The following is a 13,750-nucleotide window of genomic DNA, read 5'->3' as shown; positions in this document are numbered from 1 at the left end:
CTAAGCACACTAGAATCAATGTGGCTGGTACATGATCATTAATAGGTCTTACCTTTACACACACAAATTTGAAAATTCAAAATATTAGATAAAATACACCAACTCAGAAAATTTATCATATAATGTTTAGCTTGACAACATGAGTAAGGAAAGCATCAAAAGGGGATAACAGAGGAAACCAAATAAAGAAAGAATTTATAATTATGGTACAAACATAAACAGGAAATGGAGCTCAATAACCTAATTACAAATCATCGTTATGGGAAGCTTTATGAAATCTATATAAAGGAGTAAGAACATGAGTACCTGTGGCTGAAAACAATGAGGGAAGGTTAGAAAAGAGAGATGATAAAGATATGGTTCAGTAAAAGATATTTCAAAAAGTAAAAGCATATAAGAATCTACAATGGAGGATATATAAGGACATTACTATGGAAGATATATAGGTGGCCTATCAGCCAACCAGCAATCAAAAGATAGAAGAGAAAGGAATGACTAAAGAAAAATAAGGAAAGAAGAACAACTTTGAAAAGAATACTTTGTACATAACAAAGAGAATCCAAAAATTTTCCTTTAATTCACAGAAAGATATTCTCAGTTAAAGAGCAGCTAATTACGCTAAGGGATGCAAAGGGAAGAAATACTGTGGATGAAGAAAGAATATTCAAGAAAATGAATGAAGAAACTTGTTTAAGCTTAAGCTCAGAAGTAACCAGCTGGCCTAACTCAATCTTTCCTCTTTCATTAACATCTTTCATAAAACCTTAGCTAACTTATAAAATCAAAGGTTTCCTTCATTATTCTGTCACTTGGTAATAAAATTTCTTGAATAAAGGGAACAAACCCAAATGGAAAAGTAAAAATATATTGCTATAAACAGTTGTTACCTTTATATGGAAGCCATGGTAATAATTGAATTTATGCTATTAATATTTTCAGAAAGCAACATAATGTTAAAGAGATTCATACTAGCTTATCTAATTAAGTACATACCTCTACATATATGGTTAACTAAATGGCTGTGTGTAATGCAAGTGCTAGTGGTAATACTGTAAGTGATTGCAGCTTGCCAATAAGGTGATACCTGGGATAGGTGGTGATTGACAGTTGGTAGTGAGGGCAGCCAAGGCCTGTAAGGTGCGATCCCTCTCCTCCGCTAGGCACACAGCAGTAGGCGTCACACACACTACTCCTAGTGCCATTTGTATATCTACAAAAAATCCAATGGCTAAAATACCCTTCCATTAATCTTACTGTTTTCAACTTATTTAAGATGCAAAAAATATCTTACACAGAAATGCCACTTCCTGAAAAGCATTCCATTCATAAAGTGATGAGAGAAAATTACAGAAATATAAATGACTTGTAATAACTGACAATAAACTTAGTTTGCAAAAGTACATGATCAAACTAATATCATGATTCCAAGAATATTTAGGGATAAACCAATGCTTCAGACTTATCAGGATGCAACATATAAACATGCAAAAATAATGTTAACCATGTACTGTATCACATTAACAATGAATTTAAGGAATTTAAGGAAGGGTATTACCATTGTATTTAATGGAAAAAGTGAATGTCAAGCACATGAATGACTTACTGGTGCACTGTAAATATCCCTTTAGACAAAGGCAATACATAAAATCATATAAAAAAGAATACCAGCTAGATAAGAGAACAAGGAAATAACATGAACTTTTTAAAAGTTACCATTAATGAAAGAATCATGCATTAAAGAATAAATCAATACAATACATGAGAAAATAAGCACTTACCAAACAGAATATCTAAAAATACCTTATATCTCTTCTTAAAGTGATGAAACCATGCAATGTCCATATAAATGTCTTTGCAAACACTATATAATTGAAAGCATTCATTATTTAGTTTAATGGTAAAAAAATCTTTATTTTTAGAGGAATGCGAGAATTTTTCTTCCTCAATAGTCTTGTAAGTATTACTGACTACCATTAAGCTGGGTCTGCCCATGAAACAAGTAATTTCACTTGAAAATGAGCTATTACCAAAAAGATTCCATACACCACCTCAGCTGAAGTGGTAGTGATGGGCAGACTAATAAAAATTCATTATTTCTGATACACAAAAATAAAAGACTTGAAAAGAAAGGCAAGATAGATGGAGAACTTCCCAGTCATACTAACAGGATATTGGGAAGAAAAAAATAAATCTTCCTGCAAGCCATGCCAACATGATTGACTGGCCATAATGATAAAGGAAATCTAGCCTGGGTAAGTGGTTGATAAAATGATACATGATTAGAATTGGCTCTTTCGACCTTATCTCATAAAAATATACAATAACACTCATCTAATTATACAAGATTACTAATATGATCGTCCTGAATTAACTATTAAGAAAGGAATAGACACAAATATGGATAGAAGTGGGAAAAATAAAAAATTAACAGAACAGCAATAAAAGTCCTCAAGAACATGCAGGTCATTAACTGACAAGAGATATAATAATCATCTTCACAAGGGAATCAATCAGCTCTAATTAAAATATGCTCTTTCAAATTCAGTTTTCTGTACAGAATCAGAAAACAAACTCTAAGCCTGTGAATACAGATCAATAGTTTCTGTCAGTGCTTTTCCAAGATTCATCAGATGGAGTGTATTGAATCATGCTCCATGACAGATAGCAGGAAGTAGAGTTAACCTCCATCTTGTTGAATTTGTGAAAGAACACTCAAATCCTGAGGAATCCCACAAAAGCACACCAAATGATTCATAATTTATCCCCAGTGCAATCTAGCAAAGTTACCAGCCATGCAAAGCAATTCCTATAGCTGCATGCCCACTTACCACAGGAAGAGGTGGAGTGTGTGATAAAAGCACCTTGGAATAAATTATCCATTGAAAACAAAGAAAAATGTTTCCCCTGGTCTTACAGTTTATTTCTTCTGTATACCAGATGGAAAGAAAACTTAGCAAAAAAAAAAAAGACAATTCTTTCTATAAATGCTCCACCACAAAAGTGGAGAATTCTCATTTTTCATACCTTTAACTTACATGATCTAAGTTAATAGTTATTGACTACATCTGAGTAGACTGAGAAGTAACAAGTTTCCACATAGGGAGGAAACAGTAAAGGTTTTATTGCAAGCTGTTTACTCCTTCTGCCTTGAAAAAGAATTCTCTCTAACTTACTGGAAAGGATAACTTGGGAATACAATAGCTCTTGACACATGTTGAACAACAGTGCATACACTATTAAATTTCTATTCACTTAAAATGATTGCATGAAGCAAAAATTTTTCTTTCATGCTTGTGCACCATTTCCGACATTAATAGGGAAGTACCGGAAACAGACGAGGAAAAGGTATCATTAGCTGACATCCATTCTATTGCTGTTATGCTTAATGCATTAAAACCACAGCCCTCTATCCACAACCAAGATCCATGGACATTTTCCTGATTTCCCCTAGCTGCTTCATATGCCATGGTTCAGTACACTGACAGCACACCATCCCCTTTATACCACAATGCTCCAATTCATCTGTCCCATGCATGTCTTTTACCATCCTGCTTATTCAGGCCCTAAGCACTCAAAATCTTTTTCACTCCATCATGCTTCAAATTATGATAAAATTTCTAAGCTTACTGGTGATAACAAAATATTACTAATATACTGGAGTAAGAGTGGATCTCATAAATAGATCGACCTTTGACTTTTTGTCAAAAACCTTTAGTTTTTCACAAGAATTATCTTGTATACAAGTCAACCCTAGTTTTTCTTTTATAACAGAAAAACATTTGAGATTCAAATACTAGGTATCATCCTGGAAACAAATTGTATGGCAAGGAAATATTGATTTTAAAGTGCTATGACTTTTTTTTGTGTGTGTCTGTGTGCAAAATGCCACGCTAAAATTGTGTAAACACAAGCTATGTTGCCATCACACCAACAATAAAAATGTTAACAAAAGCATTACCACACTGAAAACAGCATTCCATCTATCCCTACTTCAAACCAGCCTAATAAGAGCCAAATACCATTTTCCTTTTTCTTGGACTTGTATTGCCTTTCTTTCAAATTTTCACATTATCTTATGCTACAATGATTCATATTATGTACCATTACATCATTTGAGGAGGAAAACTTGAAAGAGAAAAGGAAAATCTAGAAAGTGGCAACTGCCATCATCCCGTTACCATGATTCAAATCATATCTTATCAAATTTTCTAAAAATAGGAATATAATATTGCTATCAGGCTAAGTCTGGCCAGTTCTGGGACAGATCTGGTAGGAACAGTCTCCAACCTGGCAATTCTGTAATCAGCTGATCCACTGCCATAAAGTTATTTAGTGAAGTGAAGTGAGAGAATGGCACTATAACTAATGTCCATTAAATATGAGATGAATCTGCATTTGTATTTACAATAGAACCTGGAGACTAATTGTGGTTTTGCCCTCAAAGTACTCATGAAGAAGGGCTGTCACTAATCTTATCAAATGGATAGACAATCCTATGGTCAAGCAGGTTTGAAAAGACTGGAACCATCTTTAAGCCCTATGTGTCAGGATTTCTTGTCACACTTTCTTTCCCATTTGAACTAAGCAACTGGAAAAACTGTATTTTGCTGTCACAAAATACTGCATCAAAAGCTGTAAAAAAAAAATAGAATATGAAGTACACCAATACTGTATGTGGGGGGATGGGGGAAGATAGCCAAGCGCAGGTGAGTTGGTAATAGATGGGAAGCTGGGGTGCGGGCAAGGGGGGAAGGGATATATCATTGTAGGTAACAAGGAAGGTAGCTGGCGGCTTAACAAATGAAATTTCTTTGCCAGTTATGGTTATCAGCAGAGTATGGTACATGAAAAGGCTTGAGACTGTCTGTTATACTTCAAAAACACAAACATCTATACACAGCCAGAGTACCAACCCATGAATACTTATGACAAGAATTAATCAGAATGGCAGGGTTAGTGCAAAGCACTGAGTTTTGCTTGACATGTAAGACTACTATTCTTAGATGCCACCTGCATTACATAATTATTGATCACTGGTTCATCTGGAACTAATTTCAGCCTAATGTTAAGTTTTCTTTTAAATTTCAAATGTTTTTTTGTATTTGTTCCAACCATGTTCCTTATTTCTCCTGGCAATACAAGGAGGTCATTCTAGCTTCCTAGTTCAGCAGTCATTTATTTTTGCCTGATTTACATTTGGTATGTTTCATGGTATTCTTGAAGAAATCACAAGTTTCTGCCTGAGCTGACAGATATGACAAAAAAGGTTACCTGTACCCTCCCTGTTGAAAACCTCTCAGGTTTAACACATTTTCTTTTATATTTTCAATTTGTTGCCATGCTGAGGTTTTCATACATCTTTCTCTCCTTCTCTTTAGGCTATATACATGCAGTTTTTTCACCCTTTCATGGTAGTCCATATGTTCCATCCCCTTGAATTTGCTTGTGAAGTGCTTCTGAAGTCTCTTTAACATGTTTCTTTCATAACTGTTTCACAGGTGACCATACAAATGGGTAGTATTCAATTTTGCTTTTTACATAAACATTAAATATTTTCATCAAAAGGTTTCCATCTCTTGCAGAGAAAGCTCTAAGAATCATACCACTCTTCACTAGACTTTAAAGTGCTATCTTCTCAATATGTTCTCTGAAATCTAGTTTCTTATTTATAGAGATGCTCAAATCTTTTCAATTTGGCCCACCTCCATCACTTTCCCTATTGGGTCTTTAAATGGCACTAATTGTAATGAGTGGCTTGGATAAAGAGCTGTGGTGGGTTGTTTGGAGTGTTCTGATGTCAGAGCTCTTTATGTGGTGGAAGCCAGCCAGTCCAGCCTGTCAGCTCTCTCTCTCTCTCTCTCTCTCTCTCTCTCTCTCTCTCTCTCTCTCTCTCTCTCTCTCTCTCTCTCGTTGAATTAGTGTGTCCACAAGTATATTCATAATGAGCTCCTGAATTCTATCTCAACTCTTTGCTTGACCTATCATCACATGGTGGCAGAGTAGACCAACTCCTATTGCTATGCAAGAAGACTTCCTATGATGGCACTACCCATTTTACAACCTCCAGCTTGTTTCGACATTCACAACAGAAATGCAGCTGAGTTGTGGAAGAAATGGAATATTACACAATGGTGACAGAGCTGAATAGAAGAGTGCAGATAAACATGTATCAGCATTACTGACAGTGACAGGAACTAAGACAAATAAGGTATTCAACACTTTCACCTTTGTTGCAGAACAAAGGGTGTGAAGGTAGTGCTTAAGGCTTTCAAGAATTACTGTCAGACTCTAAGGAATGCGACACTTGAGAAGTACAGGTTCAATCTATGTGGAGAGACACCTTGCAAATCTTTTGAGCAATATGAGCAATTTGACAACTTGTCCTCAAATGAAATTTTGAAAAATTCCACAAGACAAATTTTAGGGACAGTATTTTCTTTTTTCTTTTAAACTATTCGCCATTTCCCACATTAGCGAGGTAGCGTTAAGAACAGAGGACTGGGCCTTTTTTGGAATATCCTCACCTGGCCCCCTCTGTTCCTTCTTTTGGAAAATTAAAAAAAAAAAGAAACAAGAGGGGAGGATTTCCAGCCCCCCGCTCCCTCCCCTTTTAGTCGCCTTCTACGACACGCAGGGAATACATGGGAAGTATTCTTAATCCCCTATCCCCAGGGATAAGGGACAGTATTATGTTCAGCATAAGTGACAACACAGCTCATGATAATATGCTTTAGGAAAAAAATATTTCACCAGACAGAACCCTAGAGATATGTTGAGCCAGTGAACTAGCAAACACACAACAAAAGGAAGCACGAGAAATAACGGGCAGCAGTATACATTCATTTGTGCATAGAGAGAAACCGTTCAGAAATACAGTCAAGTTAGCAGAGAAGGATGTTAAGAGTTGGTAATTGGAGTGGATCTCTGACAATAGGTATTATGGAAGGGATCACAGAAAGCAGAAAGAGTTCTGTCCAGCTTGGGGCAAGGTGTGTACAAGTTACAAAAGGTGAAATCAATTCAAAATAAAATGTCAAAGTTTCAAGCCAAAGTTTTAAGAAGCCAAGTTCACATCCTGGGACACACAAAGTTAATGCATTGGCTAACACATATTCCATGGAAGACTCAGAATCAGATGTTTTCACTGTGAGGACAGTGTCAAGTGTTCAACTTAAAGCTGAGCAAACAGTTACAATGAAGACAGGAAAAAAATGCTGTATCAGATTTCAGATTGATAATGGAGCAGATTGCAATGTAGTACCTGTTCATGTATTTAAGGCAGCTACAAGAAACAACTGGTTAGAGAAGATTCAGCAGTCCAGCATGGTTTTGTATGGATATGGACAGAAAAGCAACCCCCTAAGTGGAATGTGTGCAGATCAAGGCATCATAAGGTAAGCATCCATGTGACCAAGACTGTGAGCTGTTCAGGGGTAAACAGTATCATTTGATCTTATATTACAAAGCAAGGGCATCTCTGGCTTTGTTGAATCCTTAAGAGAAAACTGTGTAACCAATATTCATGTGACACAAGTGTCATGTCAAGCCATTGCAAGAATACCCACAGGAGTTTAATGAACCAAAGGGTTAGCTGACAATGCTGAATGAAATTTGAGCAAATGAATCAGTGCCTCCAGTACATGCACCACAATGAGTACTGGCACTTACACTTTCATAACTCTGAATTCATTCTTAAGAGCTGGGAACAATTCCTAAAGTTGAAATGCCAAGAGATTTGGTGACACTGATATTTGTGGTGCCAAAGAAAAATGGAAAGCTGTGGATTAATCTTGATCCAAGAGATCTGAATACAGCAATCAAAAGAGAGCATTGCTTGCACCAAGTTATTGAGGACATTGCCACAAGATTATTGGGAGCACATGTCTTTACAATTCTGGATGTGAAAGAAGGGTTTTGGCACTTACAACTAGAAGGTGAGAGCTCCTACTTGACTACAGTCAATACCCCTTTGGCAGATACAGATGTCTCTGGATGCCATATGGGATCCCTGTACCTGAAATCTTCCAACATCACATGCATCAATTGAGAGAAGGTTTACCAAGAATTGAAGTTATAGTTGTTGATTTCATTGTTTAGGCTGGAGTAAGACAGAAGAGAAAGCTATTCAGGACCATGATAAGAAATTGCACCATGTTTTGCAATGATGTGAGGAGTGTCACATTGCTCTGGGATTGGATAAACTTCAGCTCAGACTTAGATCAATACCCTTTATTGGTTATACTGTAATGCCAGAGGGAATCAAGCCTGCATTTCAGAGAGACAAAGCCTTGAGGGAGATGCTCCTCTGAATGATGCAAAGGGCATCTGGTATTTCTTAGGAATGATTTTGTACCTGTCCAAGTATTTTCCAGAGCTGGTAGATATAACAAAAATGGATACCATGTTTGTACGGCAGTAGGCTAGGAGATGCTAAGACAGCTGTTCAGCAGTACCCATTCTATGATATTACAGTATGGACTGGGCACTGCACTGATCCAGGAGGGTTAGCCTGTCTCATTTACTTCTCATGCTCTCACAAATACCGAGTAACGGTATGCACAATATAGGGGTGTCTTTCTATTGCATTTGCTTGCAAATGTTTCCATCAATATTTGTCTGGATGTAGGTCAGTCACATTACAAATCGATCACCAACCTTTGGAAAAGAATATGGTTTTGGTAAAAAATCTTAGCCGAGCATATCTATGTGACTGTGGAGAAGTCTATAACAGTTAACATGTTTGAAACAGTGACACACTAGGCCACTTTGATGGTGAGAGAGAAGAGGATTTAGGAAATCCAAAGATATACAAAAGAGGATGGTGCCTTGCAAATGCTTTACAAAGTGATAAAGTCGGGGTGGTCCAACATATGAGCTAAAGTTCTGGGTGTAGAGCATCCATTCTTCAACTACCATAACAAACTGCATTCTCAAGATGCATAAATCTTTAAAGGGAACAGGCTAGTGGTGCCACAATCTTTATGCTAACATGTTTGCACTGCATGAGAGCAGCACTCTTCTGGCCAGAAATGTTAGCAAAGAGGAAAGCAATCATAAGCCAGTGTGAGGTTTGTTTAAGAGAAAGTCCAAGCAAGAAACCTCTTCAAAGTCATGATTTTGCTCCTCATCCCTGGTCTAAGGTAGTGGCTGACATGTCTTTGGACACTCATGATCTACTGGTTGTTGTGAACTACATTAGTAATCACATAGAAGTAGCCAATAAGGAGTCCCACATCAAAATGTGATCCAAGAGATTCAGGACATCTTTGACCAACATGGGGTATCAGACACTCTAGTGACTGATAATGGTTCACAGTTCTGCACAGTGGAGGATCATGCTCTCACAAAAAAGATGGTCGTTTGAGCACATCACCTTTATTCCTGGATATCCACACTTAAACAGAAAGGCTGAAAAATGCTGTGATACTAGTGAAGAGGCTCTTTATAAAGTGCACATTGTCTGATCAATCAGATGTCACAGCACCATTAAACTTGCATAATACTCCAAATGAGGACATGCATTCAAGCCCAGCACAACGATTAATAGGTCACAGCTGTGAGACATTCATGCAATGAAATTAATCACAGCTACAACAAAACTACATCACAGAGCATACTATAGACATAACTGGAAGGAAAGCTGAACAGGCACACTATTGCAATTGAGGCTCATGTCCACTACCTTCCATCTCTATAAGCTGTATAATACATATGCAATCTCTGGGCAGTTAGGAATGGATGCCTGGAGTAAGCCTAGATGAAATTTTGCATTAACCATATGAGGGCAAAGTCAGTGATCAGACATATGGGGGAATCATTGTCAACTTCTGCATGTGAGACAGAGACTAGATGAGAGCAGAAGGGATGGATCAATGGAAAGTGAAGACAGCAAGGAGTCACCAGGGATCGTACCAAAGGGATGAGACTGAGCCAGTGCCCCCAACAGAGCTGTGTCAGCCATTGCTACAACCCATCATGCCCACCCATGATGACCAGCAGACTGACCTGGATGCCATGTCTCTTGCCAGTTCTATATTGCAACCGGCTCCATTGTGTCAGTCTGCGAGGATCAGGAGATAGACTTTACATCATGGAATAGATGATTACATAAAGTTTCAATTTATGTCTACTTTGCATAAGGAGCCTGCATTTGCAGTGCATTGTACCATAATTCTCATAAGTTCTAATGAGAGTACTTTAATTTCTTCATGTGTTTTAATTTCAAGTCTTTCCTGTATCAATTTCCAGTAATTAAATACAACAGTTTAGACTGATGTTCAGTGTATATGTTTTGATTAATCTTATTGTTCATTTCTGTAAAAACTGAAATTAAATATCTTTTTAGTTCACTGTATAGCTGTGCATGTATTTGCTTATTCTTGAAGAAAGAGAGATGTAATGAGTGATTAAGGTAAAGAGCTGTGGTGAGCTATTTAGAGTCTTCTGATGTCAGAACAGTTTATGTGGAAGCCAGTCAGTTCAGCCTGAGTCAATTGCTGTTCAACCACCACATCACAAACACATGCATTCTCAGGTTGTATTAGTGTCTCCATATGTACATGAATACAGAGTGGTAGAGCTTTATACTGATTTCTTACTTGACCTAACATCACACTACTAACAAATCTCTCCTTGACCAAAAACTTATTTGCTCAAAAACGTCTTCATCAAATTCCATTAGGTCCACATTTTCCCCTTTTTAGATGGTGTCTAAGTTTTTTGCACCCCTATCTGATCAGTTTCTGATCAAATCCTTTTCTTAATCTGGTGTCATTAGCAAAGCAAAGCACCTTACTAAGCTTTCCTTCACTTCACTGTAAAAGTCTGATATCATTATCAAAAAGAGTACTGATGCTAACACCATTCCCTGTGGTACACCAGATAAGACATCCTTCTCCTCAGACAAGATTTCATGTTAACACTTTCAACTTTTTGTTGGTTAGAAACTCATTGTGACCCAGTATTACTCCACAAGGTGTCACCTTACCAACAGTGACCTGACATGATGGCAGGTCATGTGTGATTTCAACTGACCTAGCAATTCTCAGAGGAAAGAGACTGATGGCCCACATCAAGGATGCACCATTCAGCATCATTTATTATTCCTTTAAGGGAAACCTTCACCTCCCAGACTGCCTTTGCAACTTGTCTTCCCTGCCTCTTACATACCCAGGCATTACTGTAAGATGATAGTCAGGCAGTTGACTTGCTCTAGACAATAAGTGTACTATTCCCATACCTAAAATCATGGCCATGTAAGTGCAGACTCTAGATGCCCTTTGGGTGCCACCTCCATGTAGAAGTCCTCTAATCAGCTAATTACATTTCAACTTCCAGGTAGGTTTCACTGTGGTGCCTCATCATCAACAAACTTCAGCAGGACTAACATAGGACATCACCTCCACCCATCATGAGAAGGTGCTGTAACAATGGAACCAACAACCATGCCCACAGCATTCCTGCTAGTCATGCACAAAGCCACCAATCACTCCGGGAGCTATGGCATGTGCCACATCCACCACCTACAAGAGCTCTACATAGACCCAGAAGCCATGCACTTCCCCATGTGCTCCTGCTTCAACTCATGAACCTTCGCCATCATGGAGGGACTCTTGCTACGACTATCTCCTACTTCTGAGTCTACCTCATTTAATCTCTCCTTCCTCACGATAATCCAGCACCTTTGGTAGCACAATGCCCCTGGGCTATCTCATCTTATGTACCTTAATCATAAAGCACTGTTGTTGTTGTTATCCATTTTGTGTATCCCTCTCTCAGTTCCATGAACCATAACACTCCAACCCATAGGCACACCCATTAAACTTGTAACCCCTGAAGTTGACTATTGAGATGAACAAGTCTTAACAGTGCTAAAGTTCATCCTTCCTGGACCCCTACTGTTATTATTCTTTTCCCACAATCTGCCCAGTATCATCAAACACCAGTCCTTCCTCTTGTCTTTACCAGTCTCATAAATCAATTACATTTCAAGCTAATGCTTAGGGTATGTTTCTATTGTTCTTGTTTTTCTCTCAAGTATAGACTAATATGTTGATTCTTTTGGGGTTTGTTGAAACAGAATGATAACTATCAACAGTGTGCAATATGCCTTTACTGTCTACCACCTCTTATGCCTATTTGACACACATGATTCAAAAGTATGTGTGTGTGTGTGTGTGTGTGATTATCATACAGGGAGGGAGTTTTACATTCATGGGGTCCTATCTCTTGAACAATCTTTAATATCACACTAATCCCTAAATTCATGTATGCTGTTTGCATTACCATGTTCTCAGTCAGTCTATTCCATTCATCCACTATTCTTATACCATAAAAATATTTTTTACATCCTTTTCAACAAGTTCCTGACAGTTTCATGTTATGGCCTCTGGTTGTTCTATCACTACATCTTTTGAAGAAATGTTCACTCTCCACATCATCAACCAGTTTTAAAAACTTGAAGGCTGTAATCAGGTCATACCTCATTCTTTTCTCTGGTGGGCAAATTTAAAGCCTTTAGCCTGTCCCTTTAACTCTGCCCTCTTGACTCAGGTACCATCTTTGTTGTCCTCCTCTGGACCTTCTCTGTTAGTTATATATGATTCTTTTAGGTGTTTTAACCAAACTTGAGAAGTATATTCTCATTTTGGCCTTATGTTGGGTATGAATAGTTTGTTAAATATTTCCTTGTCCATATACTTGGAGGCTCTTCTGATATTTGCAGGGAGCAGTGTGTCTCCTTTACCATTCTAATATGGGACTATTGTGATAGATTAGAGATGTTGCCTCTGAAGTCCTCACATACACATGAAACTTATTCCCTATCAAGTGATACTCATATTGAGGCTTTTTTTCACTTTTCCCCATCCTCATCACTTTGCATTTGCATAGACTGAATTTCAACACATATATATATATATATGGTGAAGAGCTTGTAGATTTATGTGCTGAAAAAGGACTGATGATTGGGAATACCTGGTTTAAAAAGCGAGATATACATAAGTATATTTATGTAAGTAGGAGAGATGGCCAGAGAGCGTTATTGGATTACGTGTTAATTGACAGGCGTGCGAAAGAGAGACTTTTGGATGTTAATGTGCTGAGAGGTGCAACTGGAGGGATGTCTGATCATTATCTTGTGGAGGCTAAGGTGAAGATTTGTATGGGTTTTCAGAAAAAAAGAGTGAATGTTGGGGTGAAGAGGGTGGTGAGAGTAAGTGAGCTTGGGAAGGAGACTTGTGTGAGGAAGTACCAGGAGAGACTGAGTACAGAATGGAAAAAGGTGAGAACAATGGAAGTAAGGGGAGTGGGGGAGGAATGGGATGTATTTAGGGAATCAGTGATGGATTGCGCAAAAGATGCTTGTGGCATGAGAAGAGCGGGAGGTGGGTTGATTAGAAAGGGTAGTGAGTGGTGGGATGAAGAAATAAGAGTATTAGTGAAAGAGAAGACAGAGGCATTTGGACGATTTTTGCAGGGAAAAAATGCAGTTGAGTGGGAGACGTATAAAAGAAAGAGACAGGAGGTCAAGAGAAAGGTGCAAGAGGTGAAAAAAAGGGCAAATGAGAGTTGGGGTGAGAAAGTATCATTAAATTTTAGGGAGAATAAAAAGATGTTCTGGAAGGAGGTAAATAAAGTGTGTAAGACAAGGGAGCAAATGGGAACTTCAGTGAAGGGCGCAAATGGGGAGGTGATAACAAGTAGTGGTGATGTGAGAAGGAGATGGAGTGAGTATTTTGAAGGTTTGTTG

General features: G+C 37.9%; 1 protein-coding gene and 1 long non-coding RNA gene across 5 annotated transcripts in view; one reads left to right on the top strand and one right to left on the bottom strand.

The window, feature by feature from the left end:
* Positions 1–13,750, bottom strand: part of fab1 (fab1 kinase) — a 1,098,541-nt gene that overhangs the window by 160,534 nt on the left and 924,257 nt on the right. For 3 of the 4 annotated variants that reach the window (XM_071675364.1, XM_071675419.1, XM_071675279.1), the window contains exon 25: positions 1,085–1,210. The exons of the other annotated variant lie outside the window; for it this stretch is intronic. In XM_071675364.1, the coding sequence (XP_071531465.1) occupies positions 1,085–1,210 (126 nt within the window). The remainder of the gene's footprint in view (positions 1–1,084; positions 1,211–13,750) is intronic. 4 annotated transcript variants of the gene reach the window in all.
* LOC139756532 (uncharacterized) lies at positions 4,276–11,749 on the top strand. Its single transcript, XR_011714376.1, has 2 exons — positions 4,276–4,706; positions 11,338–11,749. It is a non-coding gene; the product is annotated as an uncharacterized lncRNA (long non-coding RNA).

The sequence above is a fragment of the Panulirus ornatus genome, chromosome 1 (genome assembly GCF_036320965.1).
Source record: "Panulirus ornatus isolate Po-2019 chromosome 1, ASM3632096v1, whole genome shotgun sequence".
Classification (NCBI taxonomy): domain Eukaryota; kingdom Metazoa; phylum Arthropoda; class Malacostraca; order Decapoda; family Palinuridae; genus Panulirus; species Panulirus ornatus.
This window is presented reverse-complemented; position numbering and strand designations above follow the sequence as displayed.